We start from the raw sequence: 23,813 nt of genomic DNA, 5'->3' as shown, positions 1-23,813 counted from the left end.
GACAGTCCGAGACTGAGAGTGAGACGGTGAGTAGACCGTAGACGAGCCAAGAATAGCTCTGTATACTGATGTGACATGGCCGTCTCGTACATATCCCCACCGATATCGACATGGCCGTGCCGCCGATACGGCCCCGCAACCCCTGTGGCACTCGAGCGACCCCCACCGGCGGTGGCCGAGTGAGAGAAAAATAATAGGCCCGTTAGCCGTTTTTGTGACGGCTCTTTGCGAATGCCTCTCCAGGCCTGAAGATAAATGAAGCGCACATGGAGGAGAGAAAGGAGGTGGGGGTTGACTATCTGTTCGATAGATGATGATCAAGAAAGAAGAAGAAGAAAACGACCCCGCCATGCCCGCCAACGTTGATGCCCACTACTAACCGCATTCGTTTTCTCCCACCGACAGCCGTTTTCTCCCACCGACAGATCCTCCTCTCGCCGACAACTACTTATCACTCCGCTACACCGCCAGCCGTCACGGACTCGACGACGACGGACAGACGTTGGACAGACCCGACCGTCAGCCATCCATCATTCCCACCCATGCCGTTTTGCATGATGTGACGGCCGCCAGCCAGCAGCCGCCAGCCGCACCAGCGACTCGGGCCAATCGCAATACCTGCCGACGAGACGAACAACGCAACATCGTGCGAGCGAGCGATCGAATAAGCTCCTCCAACTGGCAACGTGGTTATGTGGGGTTCTGCCTTGGTGAGACATGCATTAATGACAGCTAACTCGCGATTAAGCGCTGCCGCGGAACCTCACCTTCACTCACCCACCGTCGGCAACGGCTCGCCGGACGTCCCTTCCGCTTTTCTTGATACTCCCTAGGAAAACCTCTCATACTAACGTCACACGCGGTGGTGGTGGTGGTCGACCTGTTTCCCGGAGGAGGATATAAACGCGCGCCGGCACCGGCTGTCCCTCTCGACCAGTCCCTCTCGACCAGTCCACCAGTCCATCCATCCTCCGCGAACAACACATTCATGTCCCCGAACGCCCCAGCGACCGCAAAGCCGCCCGCCGCCCCCGACCCACTAAACCAACCCATGCTGTCGTCTCCCTCATCCGACGAAGATTTCGAAACCACCGCCGAAGTCAACCGTCAAGGCGGCGGAAACTACCAACCGCGACCCCGAACCGCATCTGACAACAGCCACAGCAAAAAACGCGGCGGAATCGATTAGCAGGCGGAAGAAGACGTGAATGTCGTCGCGGCTGTGAATCGGCAGGGTAGGGGGAACTATCAGCCTGCGGGGAAGGAGGTTTCGAAGCTTTAGGCTTTACATAGGCTACCGCTGCAGGACCATGTATGGTACACTACTGTGACGGAATGCCGGGACTGAGGAGACTGGGAGGAGGACACGCCATCAACAAAACAACAAAAGATGGAGGACTTGGGAATCGAACCCAAGACCTTCTCAAGTCACGATGATGCGAATGAGACGTTATACCCCTAAACCAGACCCCCATATCATGATCACCGAGCGATAATGGCAAAACTGAGCCGTAATCACAAAAATCAAAGACGCAATCGATCACGCGGTAACATAATCCTTGCCAGCTACGACTTTGAAGTTTAAACCTCCGAAGACTGTGGATTACCTCTTCCAATGAAGTGGTGAATTCCCGGCGGCCGACATACACGCAGACCCCCATCGAGTAGCCTAACCCCCCGGCCACGTCCTAGATTTCGAGCGAGTCCCACGAAGGCCACACCGGATTGTCTGTGGAAAAAAAACCCACCAGAGTGTGGAGCCCATCTTACGCACCCATTGCATCAAATGCATCAACTGCATCCACATGTACGTACGCAGTATGCATATCATACAAGCGATCGAAGCTGCAAAGCGGGGGTCGCTGCGGCAGTGGGCACGGGTAACAGGATCGAGTGACGGCGCTGTGATGCACGAAAGCACGAATGCCCGGACGACGGATCGGCCGGCCAGAAGATCATACGTAGGCTGTTCTATATCCACATCGCGCAGCGGCCGGATACAGGTGGGTTTGCTACACTCTGTTTGTGAACCAGTGAGGCACTGGGGAAGTCGCGGTTGCCGCTCGGTTAATTTCACTGCTTCGGATCTGGGTTTTTTGCACTATATGCCGCTATTCTGGCTTATGGTTATGATATGGGGGTCTGGTTTAGGGGTATAACGTCTCATTCGCATCATCGTGACTTGAGAAGGTCTTGGGTTCGATTCCCAAGTCCTCCATCTTTTGCTTTTTCTCGCTTTTGCATCTGCCTGGATTCCCGGCACTGCGCGGAGATCAGCCGGCGTATGCAGGTGGCGGATTTGGTGCTGGGGTAGTGCCAATACTCTAGTGTTGAGCACCTAGAAAAACGCGGTGGCGGACATCCAAACAATTCGTCACGAATCATGACTCGTAGAAGCACGTATCGCACGTAGTACTGGGTATACACCCGCTCTCAATTACCAAAACATAGTTACAAATCCAAAGTGTACGCACAATGCAATGCACCAACACTCCCTCAGCTATATCACCCCACCCCGGGAGACTGAGTGCGTTCCGAGGAACCAGCTCCGGCATCACCAGCATCACCAGCATCACCAGCATCACCAGCATCACCAGCATCACCAGCATCAGCCAAGTTATTAGTATCTTCCCCCTCCCCCACCCCCGACAGCACGGACTCGCCTTCAGGCTCCGGCTTGCCCCAATCCTGCGCTGGAGTTCGTGCCGCAGCCGGGGCCGCAGTGCGAGAACCGCGAAGCCTCGATTTGGGCTTGATGTAGTTCGCGAGCGTGACGCCGTGCGTGAACGGATTGTGCGGAACCGTGGGTAGGAATGGGACCGTGATGTGCGGCTTTGTGGGTTTCGTGGGTTTCGCGGGCTTCGTGAGCTTTGCGGGTTTCGTCGGCTTCGCGGGCGTCGTCGGCTTCGCGGGCGTCGCAGGCTTGGTGGGCGTCGCAGGCTTCGTGAGCATTGTAGGCATTGTGGGCATTGTGGGCATTGTGGGCATTGTGGGCATTGTGGGCATTGTGGGCATTGTGGGCATTGTGGGCATTGTGGGCATTGTGGGCATTGTGGGCATTGTGGGCATTGTGGGCATTGTGGGCATTGTGGGCATTTTGGGCATGGTGGGCATGGTGGGCGTTGTGGGAATTATGGGCATCGTAGGCATTGTGGGCATCGTGGGACGCAGTGGTAGCACCGTGCCAGCCGTGCCAGCCGCGACGGCTAGGGTCCCGCGCGTGGGCTGGTGCCGGAGAGCAGGCAAGGTGTGCTAGACCGAGCTGGGCTCCGGTGGGCTGTCCGCAGGCGGTCGCGTGCGGGTGTTGTTGCCGCGGCCCCCGCCACTGCTCCATGCGGAGGGATTCGGCGGCTGTGGATTGCCGCCTGGGGCCGATGGTCCGCCCCGCGACCGCGGCTGAGGCTGCGCCGGCTGGCCAGGTTGGGTTCGTGTGGCCTGGGAGGAGTGTTCGAAGGCGGCTGGTAAGGCCGAGGCACCCCACGCATCACTGCGTCTGTAAACTGCTTTTCGTCAGCTGTTTGAACCAAAATGGGGAAGATCGATGGGAGAAACTGTACTGAGCATGCTCACGGTGGCCTGGTGGCCTTGTGTTATAAAGGTGTCGATAGGCTGGGGATTAACTTCCGACACTGCTGCGTCGTTGCACTTCCATAGAGAACCGTTCTTCACGACAAACGCCCAGAAGTGGCTGAGCCCATGGACGATGACGGACTGCAGGTTGTAGACGGGCGCTTGTTTGGCCGTGGCGCTGTACGGCCCAACATCGAGCGTGATCGGGAAGTGAAATTCGTGGAGACTCTTGACGGTAGGACGTGCGTAGTCCAGGCGATTCAGCTCGAAAACCAGACACTCTGGCCACCTTCCGAACTCTTCGCTCTGGCTTCCGTGCGCTAGCTGTTGCTGTACGCTCGTGGGACCGCGGGTCATGTCCACGCTGAGGAGGTGAGCCAGTGGGATGGCGAGTGAGTGTCCCCATGCGTTGAAAATGGGATATAGGTTCAACCCATCCCACCCCAGCTTGGAAAGTATGGTGGTGAACATTTCGCTCACGTCTTGCATTTCGCCGTTTCCTGCCAGACATTGCAGTAGATGGACCATCAGCTGTCCCTGGTCGGCAGTGCTTTCGTGGCTCATCATCCTGAGGAATATTTTGCGCACAACGGAAGGACCTGATGGAGTTTATCAGCAGTGGCAGTCAAATGAGGGTGGATGTATCAGGTAACCAACAGCCTCTCCATTCTGCTTTCCAGTTCAGAATAATGTCCCGTACGGTCGGGATGTGAAAGAGACATTGTATCAAAGCGTTCAGAGAGCACACGTTCTTGAGATTAAGAAGTCCCCGCGGGGCGCCAGGAGGGCAGGGATTATGCACCCGATTCCTAACATTTTCGGACTGGCGAATAGCTCTATTGACGATGTTGGTCATTGTGGTGAGTACTTAGTTGTCTGTGAAACCGAAATACTGAGAGGAGAGAAGGTACTGGACGATAATAATCCGAAGGGCGGGTTTTAAGGCCAGGTCCCTGCATGTTCAACTTGGAAAGGTGGGCATCTTGAGCGACATGCAATTGTACTCATGATAATGCAAATACAAGTGACGTGAAGTTAAGCAATCACCGTACTCATGGTCGTATTGGATGGATCTATGGCATACAATGCACAATTGAATGCGAGACCCGGGTACGAGAACCAAGACAACACACCATCCTCCTTTGTGCTATGCATCGTTCTCGGTCACCCGCCTCTCCTCCTCTACCAAAGCCTCACGTAGCCTATCCCTCAAGAAAGGACTAAGCGTCATGATCCCCGCCCTGGTAACCAACCGATACATCCTATTCTCCTCCCAGTCTCCGCCCTGCTCACGATTCACAATATTGCCCTCGCTATCCACTAGCAAGCTACCCATGATATCTTCCGGATACGGAATCCTCCCGAACGCCGGCACCGCGCGCTGATCGTGAACGTGCACCCACCCGCCAACCCCGCCACCTCCCGTGCCGCCCTGATAATTTGCGGCTCCACTGCCGCCCTGCCGCACTCGTCTGCGCTGATTATTGAGCAGCGGAGCACCAGCGTGCGACGCGAACTGCAGCGCGTCGGCTTGGACGCGCGGGTCCGCCGCCGCATGCGCGCGCACTACGCGTTGTAGGATCGAGACGAAGTGTGGGTTCTCGGTGAAGGACTGGGGGGTCGGCGGGATTTCGGTGGTGGTGCCGATGGCGATGCGCGGGTTCGGCGGCGCAGAGTCGAGGAGGGAAAGGATGTGGCCGGAACCTGTCGGGGAGTCGTGGACGTACTGCGTTCCTGCCAGTTAGCAGCTTGTCACCCAGAGACGCCGACGTAGGTAGGTAGGTGGTAGTCACTATGTCGGGATTGTCCGGAAGCGTGGACACCCCCCGCCGGAATGCTCCAGTGAGAGGTAATCGCGTCGGTCTCGACAGTATCGTTCGTGAGCTTAGGCGGAGGACGGACATGGTCACGTTCGTGTCGAACAGCTAAAGTTGTGATTGAAGTTGAACCACGGGCCCTAATGACGTCGACGTGGGTTCACAAACTGCCGGGTCACACAGATGAGGGTTTCACGTGATTCAGGTTTTAGGCGGCCGACGGCTGGTTGTGACACATCATCATAGGAGGCGGGCGTCTTTCCAAACCATCACGTTTTCTGTAAGGCCATGGGAGGGTGCAAGAATGGAGATTGAGGTGGGGGCGGGGTGGCCAATCGGCATACTGTCTGCAATGAAACAAAAAAGGTCAACAAACGTAAAAACAAATAAGCTAGCAACACCTCGTTTCGATCGAGGGACCTCCGGGTTATGAGCCCGGCGCGCTTCCGCTGCGCCATGTTGCTTAACTGTGTATGTCGGAAGGCAAAGATACTTATGAGCAGGCCTCTCATCAGTTATCCGGTAGTGTTTGACGCAGCAGCCGGAAATACAAGTGAAATTGAATGATGCCCTCTGTTGAATAATGATGTATTCTCGATAGTACTCGGAACGTCGAAAGTGACGATCCTCGACGCGCACCAGAGTCCAAATCCTCGCTTCGCTCGCCACGTGGTCGCACTACTCGGAACGGGTTAGCTCCACCAACCACCAACGCATGACACGGCTGATGGGCGACATGTTGATACACTCCACTCAACCATGCCGGCGTGAGCACGAAGCTGTGGATTCGGTTGACACGGGCGTTCCACTATCTCTACATAACTAAGCAGGCAGACACACGTACGGCTAAACGGAATAGTTGTACCTATATGTACTTTGGTATGAATGTATGAAGTAGCCTTCAACGTCAGCTTTCCTCAGGCCAGATCTGTGGGTTCTCCATTCACACTCCTCAAGAGAGACTCGTTCTTATTTGCACCAGCCACCATAGACGCCTGTGGCTTAGTCATATCGCCAGAGTTAACACTCACGCACACTTCCTCGAAAGTGGGTGATCCGACTGGACAAGGTCCATATGTAAAGAGCGCTTCTGGTGCTCTGTACCTTTTAATTCATAAACATGAAATTGTCTGGTCACCGCAAGCGGCTTCATGGTGTAGTTGGTTATCACATGTGTCTAACACACACAAGGTCCCCAGATCGAGCCTGGGTGAAGTCACTTCTTTTAGATGGACGCTGCCCTGCGCCTCCACCCAAAACGATAGCCATAAAGGTAAACCAAGCCTACAGAGTTTTCTGAAAGATCCCTAGCTTCGAATAGATGGGAACGTGCGTTGTTCACTTGAGTTGGTTTTGTTGTAGGTGGCAGTTTCTTTTATTCAGTAGTACTCAATCATAGGAGAACCAAATAGCATCGAATCCGAATCATAATCCATCCTGGCAATCCCTTATAGAATCTGGGAGCATAATATACATCATAACCAATGCCGCCTAATAACACCCTTCATTCAGCAATACGGGTATGGATTAACATAGCACCCCCGCTGTAACGCATGTTCGTCGAAGTTGGCGATTAACAATGCAAGTCGAACTTGGGCTTCTGGAAATTTGAGGCTATGGCGGGTAGAGGTTAGTAAGTGAAATCTGATGCGAGGATGGGGTATGCACAAACACCAAAGCTCCTCTCGTAGTCAAGCTTATCTGCAGAGTCAGCCTTAGAAGGTTCGTCGAAGCCCTCGAACCAAAGCCAAGGGTAAGAGGTGGTCTGCAACCAGCATGCCGCCGTCTTCCAGTACTTCTGCTGATTACGTATGGAGGGAGTAGCAGCACCAAAGTCGCGTCCGTCCGTTGGCCATCCGGTTTCACCTATGATGAAGAACTTCTCCCAACCAATGGCCTTCCTCGTCTCCCGGATATTGAATTTCAACCTCTCGAGAGCACCGTCGATGTGAATCCCCTCCCAGAAAGGGAATGCGTTCATGACGACGACATTCGAGACATCGGTTACGGCACGGTTTGCTGGATCGACGAGGACGTTCCAGGTATCCGCAGTGCCGATGGGCGTCCAAGGGGACTTGAGGGTTTTATGGATCATGCCCTTGACATCTTGTATTGAATAATGTTAGCTAGTAATCGATAGAGGCAAATAGACTAGACAAACCCTTTATTTGTCCCACCAATTCAGCTGCGGTCACTTGCCGAGTGTACAAGCTCTCAGATCCAACATTGATACCTCGGAGCCACCTACGAGTGTCTGGATACCTCCGGATCGCGGACTCAAGGGCTGCTTTATCGACGTCGAATTTCCAAGACGGAGTATTCCAGACACCTATAGTGAGTCAGATCCGTCAGTAACGATCATAGCCTTGCAACAATCGAGAAACATACCAACCCACAGCTTTATCCCAGTCTCCATTGCAGCTGGAACAGCATTGGAAAGGGCATCACAGCCGCTCGTAGAGAAGATCTTGACTGTATCGAAGTTACCCTTGCCACCCGTACTCCATGACTTGAGTGTGGCAAACTCCCTCCTCCAATCCTGTGTGGTCTTGCATCCGCCGCTTGCCGTATTGTGGGCTGAAATATAAACAAGAGCGTTAGAGCACATCAAACTAGTAGTAATAGGACGACGGACGCAAATTGAACCCAGCAAAGTATGCATGGCAGCTAGATAGCGTCGGGAAGACGGAGGCAACGGCAACGAGAATCGAAAGCTTCATCGTGAAGAGGGAATGGGACAGTCAAAATCGGATATGATTCGTGGTTCTGCGGAACTCGTACTCGTAACAGACTGCCGGAGCAATGGAGATGGAGGAGGGGGTGATGGATTTGGAGGGGGTGATGGATTTGGAGGGGGTGATAGTGGAAGGAGGAGTAGAGAAGAAGGAAGAGAAGAGGAGAGCAGGGAAACAAATACAGGTCGATTGGCTGCCGCACTAGGACAAATTGGGTTGCTAAAAAGGCTGGTGGGGGATTTGGTGTCACCGCATCAGAGCCCTCAAACAGTTACAATATAAGGCCCCGTTAATGGACATGTCCATATGGTTTGGGAAAGGATAGCTTGTGGCTACGGGAGATGATATTTAGTGGGTATTGAAGCCCCTGAGCAGCCAGCTCGAAAATCCTGGGCACATTCTCCCTGTCTCTACAATTCTTCTGCAGTCGAGCTATACTATTCGGGACAATTTCATTCATATCGGCAGGCAAAATACTTATGATACAATGGTACGTACGATAATGGGGTTGCGGCCGAGTACAATAGACGGCGGGGCATATATTTTAGTAAGGGAGAAAAGGGGGGGAAAGGAAGAAGCTGGCTGGGTGGAATTGAAACAACCGCCTAGGGTTGAATGATATCGACATTACGCGTCATAGTTATCACTCGATTTTGTTGTAAATATGGAGTGCTGTTCTCGTAAAGACGATGGCCCGAGTCCTTATCTCAAGCCAATGAACAACGGAAACAAATCAATGTCCTTACCTTCAATAATGCTGAGTAAGCGGTGTGATATTACAACAGCCACGAGGGTCCAGCATTGGGCTTTATCCTTCTAGCCAATCGGCCTACACCTACGTGCCACCCAGCTGAGCGCAAGCCATGATAATAATCGTCACACCCATGGGCCTGTCTTTAACAGACACACCCCGAATGCACGAGCGGATGAAATCAAATTGATCTCCCGGGGATGCAACTACTGGGTCTGCATCGTCGGCTTCTTCTCTCGAATCTCGGGGAAGTGGTGCACTGATACTACTAGCAGGCTGATCGTGAGATCTGTGCGGTGATCCTGCTAAACTAGCTATTTTGAATCGGACTTAGTCGTTGCCAATAAGCTCTTGTATGTAGTTTATTATTCTTGCAGACGTAGGTAGTCTAGTTTTGTCAACGGAACGGATAGGGGTCTAGGGCTCATTGAGTGCTGTCACCAGAGGGTTGCTCGAGCAGGATGGGCGATAGAAAAGCTGGGTGATGGAGGAGCTGGACGAGTGGTAAGATGTACTTGAAATTCTAGTACGCTCTAGATGATTCCATCACCGAAATTGGTCCCAACCGTCTACCGTTGCTTCGTTGTACGAAACAAATAGTTAGTGGGTTCCTCTCGAAGGCATCTTTGTCGAATGCATGATCACCGGTGTCGTGCAGAATGCCCGCATTCTCACTGCGGAGTTGAACACCTCCCCATCGCAATCTTGTACACTACATTTCAAATACTTCAATCGCCTTATTATCATCATGACTCCCCGCCAACCTACCGCCCCACCACCCCACCACCCCACCGCCCCACCGTCCCACCGTCTCCTCGGCGCCTCCCGTTGGCTCAAAACTTCTCCGCTGCAGCCGCATCAGCGGTTGTACTCCCCGTACCATTCCCATGACTACCGCCGCCACCGCAGCTACCGGTGTCAGCTGCTCCATCGCTTGATTTGCTTCGTCTGCCCTCTTGTAGACTTCCATCACCGCCAATAAGCCTCGGCTTCACTTTCTCTGCGGCTGTTGGCACCGCCGGTGGCACCGTTGTCGCCGCTTCTCTCGCCTCCTCTGTCGTTTCCGCAGCCATTGCCAACGCTTCCTTGCCTGCCTTGCCCACCGCCTCCACCGCCTCCGCCGCCTCATTCGTCTCCTTTTTCATCTCGTCTGCCACATCCAGTCCTGCCTTGTGTACCTCCTCGTTTACCTCCTCGTTTACCTCCTTAGGCTTCCCCGCCTCTTCTGCCGCTAGCATTGCTACATCCGTCTCCTGATCCTTCCTATCCGTTTCATCTTGGATCTTCTTCTCCTCCTCCTTCTCCTCCTCTTCCTCTTCCTCTTCCTCCTCCTCCTCTTCCTCCTCTTCTTCTTCTTCTTCCTCCTCCTCCTCCTCCTCCTCCTCCTCCTCCTGCTCCTCCCCCGGCTCCTCCTCCATTTCGTCGGGGCTATTCGATCTAGCTGCCTGGGTTGCATTCGCAGAGTTGTAGGTTACATCGCTGATGTTTTGGTTACCGTTGCCGAGGAATGTGATAATTCTGGCGGGCACGTCTCCGGACGTAGCATTCAATAACAATCGGAATATTTTGCCCTCACTTCTTCTAGCCGCTAACGAAAACACTGAAAGGTAGGCATTGAATGTGGAGCCGTTATCTACATGGATTTCATTAGTATGCAGGCGGAGCGTAGCATAGTCGATCTGAATTCTGGAATTGTCGGAGACGTGAGTGCTGCCTTCGGTGATCATTTCGCCCGGGGCCCGATGATCGTTGGGGTTGGCCCCAGCCTCCAATAGCAACTTGACCACCTCGCTATTACTTTTCCCAACCGCTGCTGAAAGTACACCACGATAGGAATCAAACATGGAGTTGTCGCCCACATGAAAGTCACCACGTTGGTGAAAGGCAGCATAGTCGATTTGGATCAATGAAATGTCGGAGAGGTGAGTGCTGCCCTCGGTGGTGATTTCGCCTGGGGGGTGGTCGTTAGGGTTGGCTCCAGCCTCCAATAGCAACTTGACCACCTCGCTATCACCATTTTCAACCGCAATTGAAAGTACTCCACGGTGGGCTTTGAATGTAGACTTGTTGGTCACAACAATGTCACCACGTTGGTGGAAGGTAGCATAATCGATCGTGATTAAGGGATTACCGGAGACGTCAGTGCTGCCCTCAATGGTGATTTCATCTGGGGGGTGGTCGTTGGGATTAACTCCAGCCTCAAGTAGCAACTCAAGCATCTCCATCTCACGTTTCGCAACCGCTACTGAAAGTGCTCCACGGTGGGCCATAAACATGGAGTTCTTTCGCACATGAATGTCACCACCTTGGTGGAAGGTAGCAAAGTCGATCGTGACTGTGGCATTTTCGGAAGCGTCGATTGAGCCATGAACATCAATACTGCCTGAATACATGCCAGTGATGTCGACGCTCGCACTTAAGAGAAACTAGGCGGTCTCCGTGTGACCACCTCTAACAGCTGCCGACAGTGCTCCAGAGTATATGTGAAGGCTGGCGTTGCGGGCAACATATATGTTTCCGAATGTGATACTACTTTTGGGAACGACGGGCGCCCCGGCATTCACGAACAACCGGACTATCTCGATATAACCACCACTCGCCGCTGCCGGTACCACTCCACAGACGATGTTGACAATGGTGTCGCCCATTAAGTGAAATTCATCAATGGCTATTTTGTATGAGCAATCGGTTCGGGCATTCTCGTCCAGAAGTAGTTTTACTACAGTTATGTGGCCATTGAGGGCTGCCAGGTACAGTGCAGTGTATCCAGCATTTGTTTCGACTTCAATCAAGGCATGACGAGCGATGAGAAGTTCCAAGACATCGCCGCAACCATGTGGGGCAGCTAGGTGTAGTGCCGTCAATCCTTCAAGGCTTTTTTCTTCAATCGGTACTCCACGGTCGAGGAGAAACTCCGAGACATCGTGGTGATTATGTTGAGCCGCTAGATGAAGTGCTGTAAATCCTTCGAGTGTTTTGGCTTCAACGGAGGCTCCATTGTCTAGGAAAAGCTTCAAGATGTCTCGGTGACCCCGTTGGGCTGTTAGATGCAGTGCCGTCAAACCTTTTTGGCTTTTGTCTGCAATGGACGCTCCACGATCTAGGAGAATCCCCGAGGTGCCTTCCTGACCATTTTGAGCCGCTAGATGCAATGCCGTCATTCCTTCGTGGTCTTTGACTTCAATGGGGATTCCACGATCTAAGAGAAGCTCCAAGACACCGTCGTGACCATATAGAGCCGCTAGGTGTAGTGCCGTCAACCCTTCGAGGGTTTTGGCTTCAATGGAGGCTCCACTGTCTAGGAAAAGCTTCAAGATGTCTCGGTGGCCATACTGAGCCGCTAGGTGCAGTGCCGTCAATCCTTCGAGGGTTTTGGCTTCAATAGAGGCTCCATTGTCTAGGAAAAGCTTCAAGATGTCTCGGTGACCATGCTGAGCCGCTAAGTGCAGTGCCGTCATTCCTTCATGGTCCACGGACTCCTTAGATTTCAGAGGAAGTCGCACTGTGCCGGCGTTTCCGTAGCGAATCTCGTAATGTGACGCAGTGCTCCCGTCCGGATATTTCACTCGTCTATCGGCTTCCGCTTTCAACATCTGTACGACAGTTGGCAGGTCTCCCTTTATTGCGGCTAGGTGTAATGGGGTTCGTCCAAGTCGGTCCTTCGCGGCTTTTTCGGCGTCTGAGGAATCCAGTAATTGGTTTACTACCGCTGCTCGTCCTGCCACTGCTGCCATGTGTAAGGCGGTTCGTCCATAGCTGTCGCGTGCTTCAACATTTGCGCCCTGACCTAATAAAATACGGACGACTGAGACACTTCCTTTATATGCAGCCAAATGTATCGGCTTTTGTCGCGAATTGTCTTGGACTTCGATGTTTGCGCCTGCTTGGAGGAGCAAGTTCGTCGCCGTGGCATTACCATTCAAGGCTGCGCAGTGAAGGGGTCCTCTGCCGTCTCTCCCACAGACATCCAAATCTGCACCACCTCTCATAAGGGCCCAGATGATTTTGACATCGGCTCCTTCCGCTCCGTCTTCTCCTTCCAGCCCACCAACTTCTTCCACTCCATCTGCTTCTTCCGTCCTATCCGCTTCCTCCGCCCCTCCTGCTCCTTCCACCCTATCCTTTCTTGTCCCGTCTGCTTCTGCTACCGCGAATTCACCTTCAGCCACGTCCTCCAACGTACGTTTCTCGCTGCTCGGCGCCCGTGCATGCCAATTGTGAATCGCGAAATATAATGGTGTTTTTCCGGCCACATCAAACGAGTTCGGGTCCGCACCGAGCTGTAATAATTTCTTTATAGACTCCGTCTCTCGCGTCATCACAGTATAGTGAAGTGGATTCCAGCCGAGGATATCTGTCGCATTCAAATTTCGCGCGTCCGCTTTAACTCTAAGCACGGCAACCGAGTCACTTCTCATCGTAATAATCTCCGAGAACATAGGGAGGTTTCGAAAAAGCCATATATGCTTTCAGAATGTGTACTTTTCCACCCTCTTTCCTTCTGCCCTTTCAACTGCCGCGTCCTCCATTCTTCGCCATCCAAAGATGCGCTATGGACTCCTAAGCGCGACCATATGAACTCATTCAGGCGCCGTTGGAGCTTGTACAGCATTGCAAAGCGATACGTGAGTTCAGAATGTCCGCGGTGTGAATGAGACACGCGCCGCAGGCTAAGGTTCAACTCTTTAGCCATCTTACGACACAACGCGCGCAAATCATCATTGTCGGCTGCCCTCTATTGCTTTCGCAGTTTTGAAGCTTTGGTAGCAGATAGCAGCGCATCTATCATGATCGCAGTCGTATGCAGGAAAACGGGATGTCTTTCCCCAAGGGGTTTGAATTCCCGAAACAGTCGTATGTATACGGGCACCACCTTCTCCCACAGCCCCAGCAGCTCCGGGCCTTTCCTCTGTTGCCTCGCAAAGTCGACCACAGCCCGAACCGGGAGTCTCTTTGCAGAACTGAGCGGCGGAATGATGCATATATATGCTTCCAGCAAACTGCATAATCCGGTGCCTTGAATACCTTCGGTCATCTCCGCGAGTGTCTTACTCTCAAGTCTCAAAGACAGTAGCGTGTCCGAATCTTCCACTCTGTAGTCCTTGCAGGACAAAATCGAGGAGTCGTCGTCAAAGCGGACGCGCATGTCTATCGCCATCGACCACATGAAAGCCGTAAAGATATGCTGTGCGAGCAAGCTCTCAAGCGACGCGTTGCAGTCTACGGTCAGAGCGGATTGCTGGGAATCTGAAGAATTATTGTCAGCCATTCATCCGATTCGGGAGCAAATGATATCCGGGAGCGAAGGATGCAGAAGGTTCCCCTTACCCCCGGAAATAGTTCGCTCTGTAGACTCTAAGCCGAGAAACCCAATCGGTCCCAAGAATCCAGGAAATCCTTTGGGCTTATCGTTGGTACCGATAATTGCGTCGCTCGAATGCCCGCTTGAGTGGGGTGCGATCCCGACCCACCGGCCAATATCTCTCTGTAAACTGGCAGTATCCAGACCTAGAAGACGAACAACTTTCTGGCTCAACTCCACATCTTTCTGAAGCCAATCATTTTCCTTCCCCGAGCCTTTCAGGGCGTCCTCCTCCTCCGTCCTGTCATGGCGCGAAATAGCCTGTATTTCGCGGATATGAAAAAGCCACAGAGACAACGCTGCCTCTATCTCTGTGGCATCAGCTTTCCAATTTTCGCCCGGGTTTTTGTAGGCACGGAATTTGATTCTTTCGATTTTTTTGACATCTCGATCGTGAAGTTGAACATTCAGAAACCAGTAAAACGACTCTGTCTCGTTGACATCTTCACCGGAGAACAGTGTATCCAGGACCACTGCGATAGACCTCGCCATAGCAACCGACATCTGGGTTGCAGGTCCTTCCCACCTAGTCAGCTGCCCCAGCCTCTGTCTTACTCTCAGCGCTTGTTGTGCATCTTTGTGGTTGTTCGGTGAGCCCAGCTGTTCGCGCTTTTCCTCTGAGTTTATGGCCGGAACAATGGAATCTTGCCCCTCTGCGATGTCGGATCCACCCACGTCGTTTCCCTCCGATGTGCTATGTTCCACAATACTAGATCCACTTGCGCCGCGTACTCTAGTGATGCGTTGCTGCATATTGTGCTCTCCGCGACAGGCCATGTTTTGCGTATTGGTGACAATCTTCCAGATCAGTCGTTCCACCGGTGGGGCTTCGACGTGAGAATCGGAACTCCTAGCCACCACCGCCGCCGATCGCGGGCCGCGGCGCTCTTGAGCCAAGTCTCTCTGCTGCCGTTGCTTCAATTCCTCGGCTTCCTCGTCAATTTCTTCCTCTGTCTTTGGCCAAGCAATGGCGCCCCCGGTATCCGTATCATCTCCGAGTTTCCTTGACACCCATAATGCCAACCAATCCATTTCGTGTTTGGGGAGGACTTGCTTCGGGATCGGAGTAGCGGTGAGAATCCGCCGGAGCCACGCGCGCCAGGCCGTCATAAGAGAAACAGCGAGTAGCTGGGCGATCGATGCCGACCAATTCATACCGCGCAGACCCTGGAACTGAAGAACAAAACCGGCCAGCCCAAAGAATGTTCCGATGACGGTCAGATTCTGGGAGAAGGCGGCGAAACCCCATAATTTCTCCATGAAGCTGGCGGCTATATTCGAACTTGGGGGAGATTTCGGAGTCGTGTGGATGCGTATTGGACGAATGTTGTTATCGTCCCTGTGGGAAGTCAGAATTCGATTGGAGGCGTGTCGTCCGAACATGACGAACGAATCAAACGCCTGGTCGCTGACGGTATGGGACGACTGCAGCCATAGTATGCGGGCAGCTTTAGGCTTCGTTGTGCGGATCTTCGGCTCTTCGACTCGTGTTTGGCCGGTTGCAACAGGCAGCGGATCTCCGGATTGATGTTTTGGAGTACGATCATTTTGCGGTAGCACAAACTTTGTCTCCTTTGTGCTGTGCTTCACAACGGCAGAGCAAATGAACATCCCGATAACGAGCGCAATGGTCCCCGTGGCCAAAACGGGAAATGGCCATTGTCCAACGCCGTCCTGAATCGCTGGCGAACTGCTGGAAAGTAGACCAAAACCCCGCAATAGACCAACATGGCACATTGAAGTACAGCACCACAAATCGCAGCAGCATACAGTTCGCCAATCGCGGTGCCGCCATGAAGGTTGAGCGATATGTTGGGGGCTGCTTGGAGGCCGTCCATATTCGAAGCCGATCGTCTGTTCTTCCGGTCCGCTCCCTGGCCGTTCTGCTCCAAGTCCTCGGTAGGCGGTTTTCGTGTAGATGGGGGTGCGCTGAACGAAAATACACTGGACGAGACCAAGCTGGATGCTGTCAGTGGGGTGTCACCCTCTGAAAACACCCGTTAGCGGAGACGAACGATGGTTGAACCTCAATTGCAGCGGGGCACATACCTTTGGTATCAAGAAGACCAGCCTGTAATGCACTCTCTACGGTATGTAGCCCGAATGTCTCTGCCGAGTCGGTGCCAGCTGCCGATTCGAGGTAAATTATCTGCATAACTTCTGGACTCCCCATTGTCCTGATAACGCCCTGCCCATTCCAGAGCTCACAGACCTCGTGCGAAGTAGAGGACATCAATTCCACCTCGACGGTTGCGCAATTCTCCTGAGCCCTTCCGACGAGCGCTTTCAGCCACGATGGGCCGCCGACTCGAATGGCCCCAACAATAGCTGTGATGATGCCCAACGGTGCCATGGCGAAGATGACATTGTCAAGCCAGCTCACTGCTCGGCGCGGTTGGTCAGCTCACTGGGATCATCCGTGCCGGGTCGGAAGCTGTGACATACTCGACTGGCTCATGTATTGCTTCGCAAACTGCTCGCCGAAGAGCGTGAGGAGCCTAGGCAATCTCGATCAGTATTCGGCATCCTCAGCCACCCATGGAGACACTTACGGAGCAAGATCTGAGAATAGGTTGTCCGACATGTCATCGCCAGCGTCCTCCGCCGCCGCGACCGATCGTGAAGCTATCGCAAAGACGAGAAGAATAATGATCATTTTTTTTGGTGTTGTGATGGATTTTCGAGAGTTGCGGTATGGGTTTCGAGGGAGTGCGGGCTGGTAGATAATATCTGCGGTCCGGACGCTGGACTCTATGGAGCTGCAATGGGCGTGTTACACCTGGTTAATCCATTCGCCACGTACTCCGGCAAATTTTGTATTTCCCCCCTCCCGGCGGAAGCACAGGGGTTCGCCTGCGGTGGCCCAGACGGAGTATGATAAGATACATGCAGAATATCTCTATTTTTGCTGCAAGCACACTCTACGGTTGACTTGACTGGCGCGACATTATCGTTGCTCAGGACCGTGTGCATGTGCATGGTAGTCTATAGTACAATACATACATCCTGTTTTACGGCGGTCGAAAGTGATCAAAGATGACGTAAACCGGCAACGCCAATGTTGAAGTTAAGGACGATGGAGAAGTTGAGGTTCTATTCAACTTCGGAGTGCTATCTTATGTATGGCCCTTCTCCGTTGCTAAAGACTAACTCAAAGACGCGTAGCGTTGATCATCCACCTTTGGAACCACCCGATACGACTAGCACATCCGCCATCTTATCGCATCGATCGCTATGATCTTATCCACCATCTTCATCCTCCACCGCGCTCCTCTCATTGTGGTGGCAGAAAATAAAATAAGTACATAATACCTGGTATGATGCCGGCCGTCAAGAAACGTACAGTAGATACTATGTTTAGCTCTGCACCCGGGAAGTTTAATTGTTTTATGTACATACATGGAAACAGCCGGTTCCACCAAAAAAACCAGCATTGAAAATCTGACAACTCTCGAAATTGCAACTTCCCCACCCGGCGATGACCAATATACATCCGTTTCTTTTCACTACGAGGATCAATTACTGCCGGTGGTTGACTATGCATACCCTGGAACAGGTAAGTACATAATTGAATATGTAGCTGAATTCCGAGTCCGAAAAGTTCTTCGAACTTTTAAATTCATACTCCAGCCGAGTACATGTGACCACTGCATTTGATTGTAGAGCGAAAATTAGTCGTTATCCCGTGAGAGTTTGGTGCACCCGAGTATGATTTCTGTACAAAACCCAGAGAAGAAACACCAACATCGGGTCAGAAATCTAAATTCGTAGGGAGGTACATAACCTGTGCCTTTTCCACTCCACGGGTTTCATATCTGCTGCTAGGCCCCGGCAGCTAGCTAGCTCGAAATTAGAACCACAAAAAGATGGCCTTTCTTGAGCGTAGGCACCATGAACCACAACACTGGGCCGCCCCACGCCCACCGAGACAAAAAGGGAGAGAAAAACAGAGAGCGAAAAAGAGAGAAAAAGACAGAGTAAAAGAGAGAGTAGAAATCGGTTGAGCAGACCGGCTTGTCACCCAGCTCTTACCTTCGAGTCTCGACGGGTTGGAGTTCTACATAGAATTTAACTCCAGGGGAGTCCGGCGCTCGTTTAATACTCGGGAAATCGTGTCGTGTCGGTAGTAGTTGTTCGAGACGCTCAGTAGCTCGCTCAGCCGACATCTAGGCGGCTACTGACGGGCGCGCGGCAGAGGCGACTTCGCGTCATCGGTGAGCGCCGAACAGAGACCGTGTCGGGACCTGGTGGGACCAATTATTATGGAGGGGAGACCCGGTGAGGTCGTTGAACGTTTGATAGTTTCTGCTGTCACTTTTCTGTTCTCCCTGTTCGTCTTGTTTTCTTCTCATCATCATCGACCGAGAATTCTAGTTCAATTGATCACGTTTTTTGCTGATCACCCGTTTTTCGGTCTCCCACTACTAGTAACCGGCTAGTATCGTCTTCCAAATCTTGCTGGCCATCTTGTTGGACAAAAGCCGACCGACCCGCAATTGGGTAGTCTTCGGAAACGTTCCGCTCAATAAGGCTTTTGGGTAGGGTTCGGATGTGGAGTATTTGGAAGCGATGGACGGGTATGGATGAACGGAGACCTGATGGGCTGATCAGTGAACGAAGTCGGAAGGGAAGTTCGGCCGTTATTTGTCACTCCTGATTACATATGACATGGGGGGTAGGTTGGCTCGCATCGGGTTTAGTTCCACAGCACGTGTCGGCAACCTGAGCCGAGTCATGGCGTATGATTTTGGACAGTCCGCGCACCTTCTTTCGTCCAGGTGGGAAAAAAAATGTCATGGAAACAAAGCTGTCGAAAGAGGCACTAAAGCGCTCTAAAACCAGTTTCCCGCCAATACCCAGCAGCACTTCATGGCCGGCGGGTTTTTCGGAACTGCTGGAGAGGGAAAGGTTATCCGTGGCCCTATCGGAATCCCACGGTGTCGACTCCAATCCATCCCCGAGACGATACTCTCGAATATGATGGAACCTTCGCGGATGACTGAAGTTGAAGGGGAAGAAAAAATATTTATAAGCGATGGTTTGCACGGTGGTTAGTGAACCACTAGTGATATCACCGTCTTATCTCCGGCACTTCTAGCCGCACAGATCTCCGCCTCTGGCTGATGAGCGCATCTACGTAATGACGACGCCAGCTTCTAGCCCCGGATGCATGAACCAAGTACATACGTGAGGGAATTGCATATATACCTGCGATTGCCATCTCCATCGTGGTCGGGCTTTCATCCATAGAAAGCAGAACGATAATACACTTAACCAACACAATAATGGAGACCGTCACCAAAGCCGTCCGCGACACCGTCGGCGCCCTTACCGGGTCCCAGACCGATTCGAAGCCGCAACAGCAAAGCGCAGGCGTTGCCAAGTCAAAGATCACTAAGAACGACTGGATCCTCCTTACAGGTATTGCAGGCCTCTCCTCTTTGCGTCAGTTGGATCGGTGTGTTGACACCGCGGTGGAATTGCAGGAGCATCTGGCTTCGTTGCCGGACATGTTCTGGTTGCCCTTTTGAAGGCCGGTTACAAAGTAAAATGCACCGTACGTTCAAACGAGAAGGCCACCAAGATCCGGAGTCTGTACCGGCAATACGCATCGGCTCTCGATTTCGTGATCGTCAAGGATATTGCGGAGACAGGAGCCTTCGACGAAGCGGTCAAGGGAGTCACGGGAGTATGTCCACGCTCCTTCCGATTTGAAGAACACACTTCCCTAACCCTACAACACAGGTTATCCACACTGCATCACCATTCGTGATGGAAAACACCGGCGACAACCGCAAGACACTTCTGGAGCCCGCGATCCAGGGAACACTCAACATCCTCAATTCCATCAAGACATACAACCCCGACGTATCCCGCGTTGTCGTCACCTCCTCTTTCGCCTCTGTGCTCGACCTCTCGAAGGGTGACTGGGTTGGTCACACCTACACCGAGCGCGACTGGAACCCGGTGACCTACGACGAGGCCGCGTTCGCCGACGGTGCATTTGCCTACTGCGCCTCCAAGTCTCTGGCAGAGAAGGCTGCGTGGAACTTCGTCAAGGACCCGTCGCACGGCAACTTCTCGCTGGCGACCATCTGCCCACCCATGGTGTACGGCCCCGTCGACACCGAAACAATGAGCCTCTCCGCGCTCAACACCAGCACCGCCGACATCTACCGTCTCATGAACGGCAGCGAAAAGAAGGTGCCGAACACGCTGTTCTACGCGTGGGTGGACGTGCGCGACGTGGCTATGGCGCACGTTCGCGCCCTCGAGGCTGCTCCCAAGCCCAACGGCGTGGAGGACCGCTTCCTCACCACCCCGGGAGTGTTCTCGTACAAGGAGATCTGCGAGATCATCGCCAGGCGGTTCCCTCACCTGGTGGAGGCTGGCCTCACCCCCGACCCTAAGGAGGCGGACGAGGTCCCACCCCACTACAACGTTGACGGCTCGAAGTCGGTGCTCGAGCTGCAGCTGGCATACAAATCGCTGGAGACCTCTATGGTCGACACCGTCGAGTCGTTGTTGAAGCTGGAGAAGCAGGAGGGAAAGGCGCAGGCGAACGTGACGGTATAATTATATGTAATGGCGTAGAGGTTTTGAGATAGAGGTATGATTACAAACGAGTTCTAAAGACTTATTTCGGGGGTAATTGAAGCTGTGGTGTATTTTTGTTGATCCCGGAAAAAACTCGTAAGCACCGAAGTTACCGCACCTGATACCCGGCATCTAGTCCCTTCAAAGTTCACACCACACGCTCTGCGAACGAGTATGTGATGACTCAACTCAGATGCCCACTCTACGAGTCCTGTAATTCGAGCTGGATGGAAGCTGCTACTGACGAAGTGACTCTCGAACAAAATGCAAAAGCTGGAGGACTTGGGAATCGAACCCAAGACCTTCTCAAGTCACGATTATGCGAATGAGACGTTATACCCCTAAACCAGACCCCCATATTGTGAAATGATTACTCATTAGCATCTATGACTGACAAGAAGCCGAGACAGCAGATACATAGTAAATTGTGCATAATCGAACCAACAGCCGCAGAAGGCGACACCACCCAAACCCATACACAGCCACTGGGGGAATACATAGTATCCGAGACTGTTGTAGCCCACGGGCGGATCGCAAACTGACGCGAAGCATCCACACAGCACACGATTTCCCATCCACGTTCGTTGGTTCTCTACCACGCACCGTCTAACCCGAACGTCCAGCCATCCGACTCGGTTGGCCAAATGTGTACTGTCCGCGAAAAAGAACTTCCGTGCGAAACCCGGGACAAGCGGTTTGGAATCTATCTAGTCGAAAGCTTCGCCAACCTGAAAGGTCGCACAGAGGGTCGTGACATATTTACCGGAATTGGCACGGATCTCGGCGAACCCAACAAGCATGCTGCTACGTGGCGGTTTTCGTGCACTACATAAGCGAGGGGCTGTGTACTATATACCGCCGACCAGTCGTTTGCACTATATATCGTCTCCGCTGCCGCGGTATAGAGTGGGGTACAGTGATCTGCTACCTAGTAGACCCCGCCATGCACCAACGTTTAGGACTTTCTATATATGTACCCAGCTTTCCACGCTGTCTATGTACGGTCGTACAACCAGCGGATTACCATCGGGTGCCGGTACATTGGGATAAGCTTTCGCTAGCGGATAATACATGCTGAACTTAAAACCTCCGCACGTGCATATGTAGAGTATATAAATCGTATGAAGTTGGCGCATCTTCTGGGACTGGCGTCAATGTCGATAGCGCATTGCCGAGAAGACAACGGCAAGACGGGAAATGCTCGTCACCGCACGCCGATGAACTGTTCGCCTCGCCGAGAACGACTAGAACCGGTTCTGTCACGAGCCAGCATCCCCTTAAGGTCGGCCATACAGCCCTGCGCCCGATTACTCCTAGTTTACATAGGCAGCCAGAACCCCCCAGTTTTCGGGCGGATCGGCCCGGATTACCAATGGATGGTCGAGAATTACTCGCACTGCATGAGACATATTGCCATATGCAGAAACTTCAATAGCTACGGTCATAGAACCATGAACACACGGCTTCCCGTCCGCTCAGCCCTAGTTAAGCATGGTATCGCCAGGTTAGTACTGCAGTGGGTGACCATGCGGGAATCCCTGGTACCGTAGTTTTTGTTCTGGAGATGTCCGTCCGACCGTCCTTTTTTATTTGAACACCATGAGCCTACTCTAGCGGGTGGTAGCGAAACCTCGAATGGCCCATATATACAAAACAGATGTGCCCGTCTTTGGTGCAATGCTCGAGTGAGAAGTCATGATTATTTGCAAATCGGAGCATGGTCAACGGGTGTTTCCGCGTCCTTGAAGGTTCATGGAGCGTCTACTTCCAGATGCAGGATAGTACGACAGGAACAAGTCACTTAGATCTCTTTTCCACCATTTAATCACTTCAATTTCGTTATGTTCAACACACGACCGCCACACTTAGGCCAAACCTCGACAACGGATCCTCAACCCCCAACCTCCTCGCCAAATCAAAGCATAGCTCTGGAGGCCTCAGCCGCCCCTACATCTATTTTCTTATCTCCGGTGGGCACGACCGGGCCCAACTTCCAGTTGCTCTGGCTAGACATCCACTCGACCACCTGGAGCTGGTCGGGGGTACTCTGGTAGAACGCCTGCAGCTGCGGCTGGGGACCATTAATGATAGCCGCGGAAACCATGGAGGTGGGCGTAGTGCCGGTGATATGCGGCGCGCTAGCAGCCCAGGTGTTATTGTTACGGCTCAGCTCTATGAGCTCGTTCGAGTAGCTGCGGTAGTACACGTGAGTGTACGTGCTGTTCCCCCAGCCGATGACAGCGAGCGGCGCGCAGTGGCATCTCCGCCGAGAGCATGCCGCCGTCCTGCCACGTATCCGTGAAGACGTGTTCCCGCGCCCAGCCGGTGGCGTCTTGATAGTACAGGCGGAGGACTGGATGAGTTGCCGTCGCGCCGAGGAAGCCTGGTGTGGCGAGCGCGGTGCCCGCGAGCGCGATCGGCATGGGCGAGCCCGGCGCCCACACCGTGACCCACCAGCCGTGCTCGACGATTACGCCGTTGGGCGCCTGGTAGTACACGCGCAGCTGGAAGCCCGCGACCCCCACGGTCGTCCAGCCGTTCACGGCGAGCCGCGTGTTCGGTGCTGGCGGCGCCTTCTTCGACACCCCGAAGATGCCCGTGTACCAGGAGGCGCCGGCGTTGTCGATGCAGTGTTCTTGCACATTGTCGGAGCGGTCGACGTAGAAGATACGGATTTGCGCGCATGCAGCGTCAGCACCGAAGGGGGTCGGTAGAGTAGTTGGGAGGGGCTTACGGAATCGTTAATAGTAACTGCTGCGAGCGGCGAGTTACGCTTCGCGCGGAAAAGGATGCTCTGGATGTCGCCGCCCACCCACTTGCCGTTCGCGTATTGAGACTGACGGACATAGCCAGCTTCGTCCTGGATGAAAACGCGGAGACCAACGCTGGGGGAGTGAGCCGCTGCCATGGAGCCACCGGGTTGGATTTCGCCGGCCATTTTGAAGATGTTCTGGGTGGATCGAGTGAAGGGAGGAGACTCG

At 53.2% G+C, this 23,813-nt stretch overlaps 8 protein-coding genes and 5 non-coding genes across 13 annotated transcripts; 3 read left to right on the top strand and 10 right to left on the bottom strand.

Moving 5' to 3' along the window:
- Nucleotides 1–1,391: 1,391 nt before the first annotated feature.
- BZA05DRAFT_t173 lies at nt 1,392–1,473 on the bottom strand. Its single transcript has one exon. It is a non-coding gene; the product is annotated as a tRNA-Ala (tRNA).
- A 663-nt stretch (nt 1,474–2,136) lies between these two features.
- BZA05DRAFT_t186 lies at nt 2,137–2,218 on the top strand. The gene has a single exon. It is a non-coding gene; the product is annotated as a tRNA-Ala (tRNA).
- Nucleotides 2,219–2,470: 252 nt separating this feature from the next.
- Nucleotides 2,471–3,150, bottom strand: BZA05DRAFT_452737 (uncharacterized protein; the record flags this gene model as incomplete). The annotated part of the gene is made up of 1 exon (XM_051487480.1): nt 2,471–3,150. The coding sequence occupies one exon, from the start codon at nt 3,148–3,150 to the stop codon at nt 2,506–2,508; it is 645 nt and encodes a 214-aa protein (XP_051339308.1). The 3' UTR covers nt 2,471–2,505.
- Nucleotides 3,151–3,252: 102 nt separating this feature from the next.
- BZA05DRAFT_452733 (uncharacterized protein) lies at nt 3,253–4,445 on the bottom strand (the record flags this gene model as incomplete). The annotated part of the gene is made up of 3 exons (XM_051487479.1): nt 4,228–4,445; nt 3,558–4,169; nt 3,253–3,500 (listed from the first exon to the last, which is right to left on the bottom strand). Exons 1-3 carry the CDS (start codon nt 4,424–4,426, stop codon nt 3,253–3,255), a joined length of 1,059 nt encoding a protein of 352 aa, XP_051339307.1. The 5' UTR covers nt 4,427–4,445.
- Nucleotides 4,446–4,717: 272 nt separating this feature from the next.
- Nucleotides 4,718–5,845, bottom strand: BZA05DRAFT_418701 (uncharacterized protein; the record flags this gene model as incomplete). The annotated part of the gene is made up of 3 exons (XM_051485538.1): nt 4,718–5,304; nt 5,732–5,734; nt 5,764–5,845. The coding sequence occupies 3 exons, from the start codon at nt 5,843–5,845 to the stop codon at nt 4,718–4,720; spliced, it is 672 nt and encodes a 223-aa protein (XP_051339306.1).
- Nucleotides 5,780–5,851, bottom strand: BZA05DRAFT_t172. The gene has a single exon. It is a non-coding gene; the product is annotated as a tRNA-Met (tRNA).
- Nucleotides 5,852–6,532: 681 nt separating this feature from the next.
- BZA05DRAFT_t187 lies at nt 6,533–6,606 on the top strand. The gene has a single exon. It is a non-coding gene; the product is annotated as a tRNA-Val (tRNA).
- Nucleotides 6,607–6,960: 354 nt separating this feature from the next.
- Nucleotides 6,961–8,107, bottom strand: BZA05DRAFT_444967 (glycoside hydrolase superfamily; the record flags this gene model as incomplete). The annotated part of the gene is made up of 5 exons (XM_051486963.1): nt 6,961–7,001; nt 7,062–7,493; nt 7,549–7,716; nt 7,776–7,964; nt 8,023–8,107. 5 exons carry the CDS (start codon nt 8,105–8,107, stop codon nt 6,961–6,963), a joined length of 915 nt encoding a protein of 304 aa, XP_051339305.1.
- Nucleotides 8,108–9,706: 1,599 nt separating this feature from the next.
- Nucleotides 9,707–11,422, bottom strand: BZA05DRAFT_436237 (uncharacterized protein; the record flags this gene model as incomplete). The annotated part of the gene is made up of 2 exons (XM_051486402.1): nt 11,104–11,422; nt 9,707–11,064 (listed from the first exon to the last, which is right to left on the bottom strand). Exons 1-2 carry the CDS (start codon nt 11,264–11,266, stop codon nt 9,707–9,709), a joined length of 1,521 nt encoding a protein of 506 aa, XP_051339304.1. The 5' UTR covers nt 11,267–11,422.
- Nucleotides 11,423–12,631: 1,209 nt separating this feature from the next.
- BZA05DRAFT_473941 (uncharacterized protein) lies at nt 12,632–16,891 on the bottom strand (the record flags this gene model as incomplete). The annotated part of the gene is made up of 8 exons (XM_051488096.1): nt 12,632–13,017; nt 13,738–14,120; nt 14,202–15,574; nt 15,626–15,925; nt 16,006–16,222; nt 16,285–16,617; nt 16,681–16,733; nt 16,788–16,891. The coding sequence occupies 8 exons, from the start codon at nt 16,889–16,891 to the stop codon at nt 12,859–12,861; spliced, it is 2,922 nt and encodes a 973-aa protein (XP_051339303.1). The 3' UTR covers nt 12,632–12,858.
- A 2,496-nt stretch (nt 16,892–19,387) lies between these two features.
- Nucleotides 19,388–20,881, top strand: BZA05DRAFT_473940 (putative cinnamoyl-CoA reductase). Its single transcript, XM_051488095.1, has 3 exons — nt 19,388–19,656; nt 19,722–19,924; nt 19,981–20,881. Exons 1-3 carry the CDS (start codon nt 19,521–19,523, stop codon nt 20,809–20,811), a joined length of 1,170 nt encoding a protein of 389 aa, XP_051339302.1. The 5' UTR covers nt 19,388–19,520; the 3' UTR covers nt 20,812–20,881.
- A 225-nt stretch (nt 20,882–21,106) lies between these two features.
- BZA05DRAFT_t171 lies at nt 21,107–21,188 on the bottom strand. Its single transcript has one exon. It is a non-coding gene; the product is annotated as a tRNA-Ala (tRNA).
- A 1,559-nt stretch (nt 21,189–22,747) lies between these two features.
- BZA05DRAFT_444962 (uncharacterized protein) lies at nt 22,748–23,770 on the bottom strand (the record flags this gene model as incomplete). The annotated part of the gene is made up of 3 exons (XM_051486962.1): nt 22,748–23,024; nt 23,125–23,561; nt 23,645–23,770. The coding sequence occupies 3 exons, from the start codon at nt 23,768–23,770 to the stop codon at nt 22,748–22,750; spliced, it is 840 nt and encodes a 279-aa protein (XP_051339301.1).
- Between the last annotated feature and the right edge of the window lie 43 nt (nt 23,771–23,813).

The sequence above is a fragment of the Tricharina praecox genome (assembly GCF_024521635.1).
Source record: "Tricharina praecox strain CBS 144465 chromosome Unknown BZA05scaffold_12, whole genome shotgun sequence".
Taxonomy (NCBI): domain Eukaryota; kingdom Fungi; phylum Ascomycota; class Pezizomycetes; order Pezizales; family Pyronemataceae; genus Tricharina; species Tricharina praecox.
Note: the sequence above shows the minus strand (reverse complement) of the source record. Positions and strands in the feature narration are given on the sequence as shown.

Excerpts from the sequence above, each read along its gene's own strand:
- BZA05DRAFT_473940 (XM_051488095.1), top strand. The coding sequence starts at position 19,521 with ATGGAGACCGTCACCAAAGCCGTCCGCGACACCGTCGGCGCCCTTACC. Across the intron at positions 19,657-19,721 it reads CGACTGGATCCTCCTTACAG|GAGCATCTGGCTTCGTTGCC; the intron begins GTATTGCAGGCC and ends GTGGAATTGCAG. Across the intron at positions 19,925-19,980 it reads CGGTCAAGGGAGTCACGGGA|GTTATCCACACTGCATCACC; the intron begins GTATGTCCACGC and ends CCTACAACACAG.